General features: G+C 31.9%; 3 protein-coding genes across 4 annotated transcripts in view; 1 reads left to right on the forward strand and 2 right to left on the reverse strand.

The window, feature by feature from the left end:
* LOC102675311 (katanin p80 WD40 repeat-containing subunit B1) overlaps positions 1–5,077 on the reverse strand; it is a 7,949-nt gene extending 2,872 nt beyond the window's left edge. Inside the window, exons 1-13 of one of the 2 annotated variants that reach the window (XM_006614244.2) lie at positions 4,748–5,076; positions 4,323–4,453; positions 3,844–4,188; positions 3,585–3,775; positions 3,354–3,504; positions 3,089–3,252; positions 2,871–2,992; positions 2,623–2,676; positions 1,933–2,476; positions 1,548–1,848; positions 1,291–1,470; positions 1,140–1,216; positions 977–1,051 (exon numbers count right to left, since the gene is read on the reverse strand). In XM_006614244.2, the coding sequence (XP_006614307.1) occupies positions 977–1,051; positions 1,140–1,216; positions 1,291–1,470; positions 1,548–1,848; positions 1,933–2,476; positions 2,623–2,676; positions 2,871–2,992; positions 3,089–3,252; positions 3,354–3,504; positions 3,585–3,775; positions 3,844–4,188; positions 4,323–4,453; positions 4,748–4,781 (2,369 nt within the window). In that variant the 5' untranslated portion in view covers positions 4,782–5,076. Of the gene's footprint in view, positions 1–976; positions 1,052–1,139; positions 1,217–1,290; positions 1,471–1,547; positions 1,849–1,932; positions 2,477–2,622; positions 2,677–2,870; positions 2,993–3,088; positions 3,253–3,353; positions 3,505–3,584; positions 3,776–3,843; positions 4,189–4,322; positions 4,454–4,747 lie in introns of both variants that reach the window. The other variant, XM_006614245.2, reaches the window with a different exon arrangement.
* A 20-nt stretch (positions 5,078–5,097) lies between these two features.
* LOC102675095 (UPF0598 protein CG30010) lies at positions 5,098–6,588 on the forward strand. Its single transcript, XM_006614243.2, has 4 exons — positions 5,098–5,563; positions 5,653–5,701; positions 5,772–5,992; positions 6,076–6,588. The coding sequence occupies exons 1-4, from the start codon at positions 5,408–5,410 to the stop codon at positions 6,310–6,312; spliced, it is 663 nt and encodes a 220-aa protein (XP_006614306.1). The 5' UTR covers positions 5,098–5,407; the 3' UTR covers positions 6,313–6,588.
* The window catches only part of LOC102677480 (angio-associated migratory cell protein), a 2,716-nt gene continuing 1,614 nt past the window's right edge, over positions 6,310–7,411 (reverse strand). The window contains exons 5-9 of the mRNA XM_006614355.2: positions 7,396–7,405; positions 7,126–7,325; positions 6,860–7,057; positions 6,608–6,789; positions 6,310–6,529 (exon numbers count right to left, since the gene is read on the reverse strand). Of these exons, the coding sequence (XP_006614418.1) occupies positions 6,457–6,529; positions 6,608–6,789; positions 6,860–7,057; positions 7,126–7,325; positions 7,396–7,405 (663 nt within the window). The 3' untranslated portion in view covers positions 6,310–6,456. The remainder of the gene's footprint in view (positions 6,530–6,607; positions 6,790–6,859; positions 7,058–7,125; positions 7,326–7,395; positions 7,406–7,411) is intronic.

Genomic DNA, 7,411 nt, shown 5'->3' on the forward strand with positions numbered 1-7,411 from the left:
CGCGCGATCCATTGGACGTTAATAGGCGTATACGATTTATAATGCGCATTGTGTGCGTAATTAGAGGAAGAACGGGGCAGGAAGAAATGGATAACCAATGCACACGTGAAAGGAAATGCTCGTTTCTCGTCACGACAGCTCAATAGCAACAGCTTGTAACTGTGCACCGGTTAATTACACTGTTTCGAACATCAGTCGTACGACAAGCTGTTAGATCCTTCCGAATTCTTACTCGAAACTACTGTCTAAAATAATATAATTTCGATTAATTATCGTTTTAATAATAAATTATTCCCTTCTTTCGATAGTTGAATAAACGATATTAATAAAATGAAACCTATGCTTTTCAAGAATGCATCACAGCCGTATCCAACTTCCTACGCTATCATTAATATTCATGATCGGCTGTCAGGCCAAGAAAGAAAAGGATTTACTATCCGTAACTGTCCATGAAGTGCGTCAACATATGCGTGGCCCTTCGAGTTTCGAGATCGGACAATAATACCCGCGACAGCCGAGGATTCAAGCGTCGAATTTGCATCTGCCACTGTCTTCCATTGTCTCGGCTAATTTTCGCGAACCCTTCTTTACTTGTCAGTCTCTTCAACTCGTATTTCCCCGTTCCTCGAATTAGCCATTCCCATACAGACGGCTGAGCCACGTGAAGTGTACGCGACCCCACTCGAAATACCCTGTTTGGTCTCGCGTTTGCTATTCGAGAACTCACTTCGCATAGGGGTGTCTCGATTTTCTCCAATTCATCGAGCGTGTTGTGTTTCACGATGGAAATTGAAGTAACGTTACAGGATATGAGTAAATGGGCATACACGTGTGTTGCGTATGTATACATCCATACTTTATACATCAGTATAGCGGTGTGAGATATTCAACAAAAAAAAAAAAAAATGCGTGAAATAAAATGAAAAAATAATGAATCTAAAAATAATTAGAGATTATTAAAAGATGTTTTACTTACATTTCGTATTTACTTTGTAGCAGATCACCGATTGGACCGAGTAGAGAGTTACATAAATCCAAATTCCACATTGTCCTAAAACAGAAAGTGAAATAAAGTATGAAAGAAAATTGTAAGAAAGATATACGATTTCTAATTGTTTATTGTATATCGTGATATTTACGGTTTCAACGTCAGTATTCCCAATAGATCCACGATAACTGAAAGATCGTTCATTGCCACAGCAGATTCCACAGCAGCCTGAAAAATAGAATAATTTATTAATCTTGCCATAGTCGTTAGTTAACGATATACATTGGATGGTATATAATTACCTTAAGATCTTTATTATGCCACAGAGAATAAATAATTTGCAATGATCGATGACGACTCGTAAGTACCGCCATCATAGATTCATGACCACGCATCATGCTGTTGAGTACTTCAGCTTCCGACATCTCGTTCAGAACTCCCATTTGAGAAAAACCTAACCCAGTTGGATTTGCATAGTGGTTCTGTTAAAGAACACGATCATTGTATCACAAGATAATTCAACTTTTTGATTTTAATTTTCTAGATAATGCAAACTCACTGGTAAAAAAGTTTCAACATCCAAACCGTAAGGTTTATCGGCACTTATGGGAACGAATTCTCCTTTGTCCGCGTTCTCAATACTCGGCCTTATTTGAGAAGCGCGAATCTCTAGCTTAAGATTTGGAGCTACTTGAGCTTTATTTGATTTCTTTGTGGCGAATGTCGTGGCTGTGGAAGCGTTGCGCGCGGACAGCGACACTGAGGTAGCGAAATTCCTGTTCAGCGAAGTGGACCTAGATTGCGCAGTATTCGGCCTGTTTAACGCAGGATCGGAGGGACTGTGCCTTATACTATTAATTCTACAAGAACGTTAAACGTTTTGTTTTCAATAATTGTTATTGTTACGTAATATTCTAATTATACAACGTCATATTTATACTTACTGTACCGGGTAATCGCTTTCGTAACCCTGTTCTCCATCTCTACAGCTATTTTGTCTTTTTAAATAATGCTTAGGAGAATCTGGGCTAGGTGCTCTATTCTTTAGTTTTCCATCATCCATTACTGGAAGAACGGCAGCCATTGGTGCTACACGAGGTGTTAACGTAGAGTTTGATCTTTGAGGGCCTAGAGGTTGTGGAAGTGTTGTTATATCACTATTAGGACAGCTTTTTTTTCCAGGAAGAGGTGTAATGTTCTGTCTTAAAGGTGGTATAGATGCCAAATTTTTCGAAGTTCTACCAAGGCCGTTATTTGCTTGAAGATTCGCTTTTATTTGGCTAGTAGTCGTAATCGAATTTCTTTGAAGAGGAGGCGATGTTTTAATTGGTTGAACACGAACTGGTACAGGCTTTGTTAACGATAACGTTGATGCGGATGGAGGCGAAGATGACGGTGATGAAATTGGCGGAACTTCTTCTGAATCCACTATATTTAAGCTTGACATTGAGGTAGAAAAATTTTGCAATATTTGTGGTTGTGTAGGATCTATAAAAAGAAAATATATGGAATAATATAAAATTGAATATTTTGTACACAATACATATAAATTTTATATTAATAATTCATGCAATATTGGTGTAAAAGAAAAAGATAGATACAGAAAATTTTTGTTTTAAGAATATAGAACTCACCTACATCTTGAGGCTCCTCGAAAGCCTCAGGTTCTGGAGGTGGAGTGCGAGACACTGAAACATATCGTGCATAGCATGCTCATTCACAAACCATACAGCATAACATCCAAATTGTAGATGCATTTGTATTTTCAGACATGTGATTGTAGGTGAGTAGTTAAGAGTTAGCAAGAACAGGAATTGAATATGTTATGATACATACATACATCTTGCAATAAAAAAGAAAGAAATTATATAATTATACTCACATGATCTATTGGGCTGAAAAATGTCATGATATTCAGTAACATTAGGAATATCTGCATATGTTGATTCATCCTCTGGATCAGTTCCAGATTTATCTGCTTCTTCTATAGTTCGTACATCTAATCTATAAACAAAATATCATGTAGAAAAAAATAATATAAAATATAAAACATTGTATGAAATATAATGTATGAATATAAAAATTATTTACGAAACTTACGTATGTTTTTTTAATCCAGATGGTCTTTCTCTAGAAAAACTTTTCCTTAACGAATTTCCATGACTAAATGGAGAACCAGATGTCGAAACTCCTCCTAATGGAGCAATTTTCTTTAAATCACACACGTACAAAACAATATTTGCAGTGTGATAACTTGCACCAATCTAAATAATTAATAAAAATAAATTCTGTATTATTATTTATCATTATATATATTTGATTACATGTATATTATATATATTAAATTTATTAACAATAATCTTACCAATTGATTCTGAGCTATAGCTATATCCTGTACTTTTCCCCAACCAGTTGGGATGGAATCTAATGTTCTACCTGGTTCCCAACCATAAACTTTTAACACATCATGGCAACCAGCAAAAAGACATTCTCCACCTTGACTGAAATAGAGACATCTAACAAAAAAAAAAATATTAATAAACAATGGAAAAATTTTAATAATAATGAATATTCTATAATATTTATGATTACTCACCTAATTGCAGAGGAATGACTTTGGTCTGTAGAAGATACAAGTTGAAAAGATTCCAAATCCCAAAAATGTACTGTTTTATCTGCACTTCCACTGGCTAGTAAAAATTCATGAGGATGAAATTCTACTGTTGTTGCTGGACCTCTGTGTTCAGAAAACTCTCTTAACTGTCTACCAGCTCTTAAATCCCACAACTAATTAAAAAAAAATCAATTAATTATATTAATCAAAATAAAAATGAAATTTGTAAAATAAATTTTACCTTAACCATTCCTTCCTCTCCTGCACTAGCTATCCACTGACCATCAGGACTAAATTTTAAACTATTTACCATCCTATTGTGTCCTTTATAAGTAAAGATACAACCTTTTCTCCTTATGTCCCAAAGTTTAATAGCAGTATCTAAACTTCCTGATGCCAATAATTCTCCATAAGGATGAAAATCCATACAACGTATACCTGCTTTATGTCCTGTTAATGTACGAGCTAATTTAGCATGTTCTAAATCCCAAATTTTTAGTGCTCCTGTTTGCGAGCCAGCGCATACTAAATCTTCTGTCTGTCCAAATCTTACACATTCAATAGGAGTGGTATGACCACTCAGGCTCTGAAAATCAAGAAAACAAAATTATACAAATATAGAAATAATAAATTAAATATTAAATTGATGTAAAATAAAATTTTATTAATGTTTCAATTCACTTTTTAAGTAAATAAATATAGAAAAAGATAAAATTATACCATAATACAATTCTGCTTTCCAACTGCCCATAAATTTACTTTCTTATCATCACCGCCAGTGACCAAAACGCGTCCAGATTTGTGACCTAATGCCAAGCAATTGACATTGGATGAATGGGCAACAAAATCCTCTGTACAGAGAAAAACATTCCTTTAAACTGTTCTTTAAAGTGCTCTGAACAAAATGTCAGTTTTCAACGACATATCATAAAGATAATATATTTTCGATTTAAAAAAGGTTATGACCATAATAAGAAAATGCAGCGGACAATTAATAGTTGGATCTCAACAATAAACTTGTAAACATGAATTGTTTACTTATCTCTTAAAGAAGAGAGACCGCCAGAACAAAATCCGTTGAACGCACATCGAACATTGATGTATTAAATAAAGACTACATGAATACGAATGGGATAATCACTTACGGAGTTTCCATGACCTCTTCGTGGACGAAGCCATATTCCGGGACCACAGGATTGCGTTGTGCACGACTTATTTGGCAACGACAACAATTTGAGATTTCAGCTTGCAGATGCACAATTTTTTTTTGCTCGAATTCGTAGGTAACATTTTTACTTTGTGTTATTATTCAGTGCATGGACGATCGTTCAACGGGGCCACAGCATCTCGCCGCGTTGTGGTCCTGAAGGCAATCCTTTCCTTGAAACTTCTGTCCGTTTTCACAAACCGTTCGTTCCACCTCTTCGTCGTATCTCATTTCTTGAATCTGCCTGTCCGTGGGTAGCGCGAACTAACGTGACGTTGAAAAATATCGAAGTTCTGTTTCTATCGAGATTACGTTTCAATCGATCGCACCAGATGTCACCAGTTCTCTGATTAATTGAATTTCAACCTTAGTAAATGTCAAACTAACGTAAGGGGAGGATGATGATTGAATTAAAAAAAAAACGCGATAAAATATTATCGAAACTTGCATATTTATAATTACAATATGTCGTATTGTTATGTGAATTATATTATATGAATTACGTTACATGTGATATAATATTTCATAGTGTTATAAATATTCAAAGTGAGGTTAATTTTCAAATTAATTCTAATTTTTAACATACATAAGAAATAAAATGTTTGTCTTTAATCGATTATGTATGTTTGCAATCAGAAATAAAAAATCATTTTGCTCACAAATATTTAAAAGATATTGTGTAAAATATGTGCAAGGACAGTCTCCAGAACCTCGTGTTCGTGAATATTTTTATTATATCGATCATCAAGGCATGGTATAATTTGCTTTTTAATTAAATTTATAATCTTCAAAAGTATAATATTTTTAGAATCATATTAATCTTTCTTACATTGTTGTTTTTAGTTATTCCTAGATGATTCACGTATGAAAAACTTCACATCATGTTTTAAAGGTGTGCATAAAGAAAGAAATAATTTATTATATATTACAATTCATATATCATGGGAGCTATATCATTTTAGATAAAAAGTTTTTGGCATTTTTTTTTAAACATTTAAAACAAAATGACACTGGCAGATATATGAAAGATTTTCCTTATATTTCTCTTTGTGGTCCAGAGAGAAATTTTGTCAGATGTGATGATTTGCCAATAGTTTTTACAAAAATTTTTCAAAAAGAAAATAATGAAACAGGCAAAAATGAAGATTGGTTTGGTTATGCTCATGCAGAAGAATTATTAATGGTACATTTCATTTTTATAATTAAATAAGTATAAATTTGATATTGATGTTTAAATTTCAATAATAAATTCATTATAATTCATAGGTACCATTTCAACCAAAAAAATTATATATGAATCAATCAGGAAGAATATATCATCCTGCACCAAAAAAAGCAGGAGGAATTGGTCTGATAAGATCAAAAATTGCAATTGAGCTTAGTTCATCATTTAACTTTGAAGAAGGAGAGGAAAAGGGCCCAACTCATTTTTTTTGGAAAGATAAAATGTATACTTTAGATTGTAACTGGTTTAAGGATAAAATATTGCTAGCTATCAGATAAAAATAAATAAATTTTATTTTTAATTCAAAAAGAAAACAAAGCACAATATATGAACAACTTTCATAAAATGTATATATATATATATATATATATATTTTTAGATAATAACAAAGATTCTATAATTTTTTCTATCTAAAAATTTTATTAAGATAAAGATGAAATGTCAAAAATTCTAGCTGTAAAATCATCAGATGTTGTCAATGCTTTTTCTCCATTTCTGAAAAAATGTTATTATTATGTATTTTTTTAATTAAAATATTATTATAAAAAAAAAAATAGAATTCATTTAACTTACTCAGATATATATAGGTCAAGAATATCTGCTGTATGTGCTACAAATGAACGTAAACATTGACCATTTTTTCCATCAAAACACCTCAAAATACCATCTAATCCTGCAGAAAATAATACAGTCGTATTTCCCTTCCATACAAGTTTAGATATACCACTTTCTTGTGTTATTTTTTGTCTAAGCATCTAAATAATAAATAATAGAAATTATTGTAATTTTACTTAAATTTTATTTCAAAAAGAAAAGTAAAACTACCTGTTTTGAAATATCCCAGATAAAAATTTCTCCATTCACTGTACCAGTTGCAACAACTTGAAATGTTGGATCTTTACAAAAAACTGCTGTCTCTACCCAATTATTTATCTCTTTATTTTCTTCATTATTTCCAGCATCTTGATCATTAATTACATTATTCTTCTCATTATTATTAAGATTTTGCAAAATAGAAACTATCTAAAATTGTTAAATGATTTTACTTTAATTTTTGTTTGTTGTTGTATAAAAATTATTAATTTTATTACCTTTCCAGTATTTGAAGTACTGATTATTGTTTTTCCATCTACAGCTGCAGAAAGTATTAAATTGTTATCAGAATGACAATCGATAGTAGTTATAGTATGAGAATGACCATATGTAGAAGATATGAATGATAATACAGAATTAGTTTTTAAATCTAATATCCTAACAACTCCATCTTCATAACCTATTGCTATACGTTTGCCTAAAATATTAAATATAATTATAATACAATGTTTTTATTTACAATATAAGAAATATAAAGAAATGAATACCATCTGGAAATATTGC

This window comes from Apis dorsata, unplaced genomic scaffold, assembly GCF_000469605.1.
Source record: "Apis dorsata unplaced genomic scaffold, Apis dorsata 1.3 scaffold_174, whole genome shotgun sequence".
Lineage (NCBI taxonomy): Eukaryota > Metazoa > Arthropoda > Insecta > Hymenoptera > Apidae > Apis > Apis dorsata.

What these genes read in the sequence shown, in the direction of transcription:
- LOC102675095 (XM_006614243.2), top strand. Translation starts at nt 5,408, where the DNA reads ATGTTTGTCTTTAATCGATTATGTATGTTTGCAATCAGAAATAAAAAA. An exon ending in ATATCGATCATCAAGGCATG is followed by an intron (nt 5,564 to 5,652) that starts GTATAATTTGCT and finishes TGTTGTTTTTAG; the next exon opens with TTATTCCTAGATGATTCACG. An exon ending in ATGCAGAAGAATTATTAATG is followed by an intron (nt 5,993 to 6,075) that starts GTACATTTCATT and finishes TATAATTCATAG; the next exon opens with GTACCATTTCAACCAAAAAA.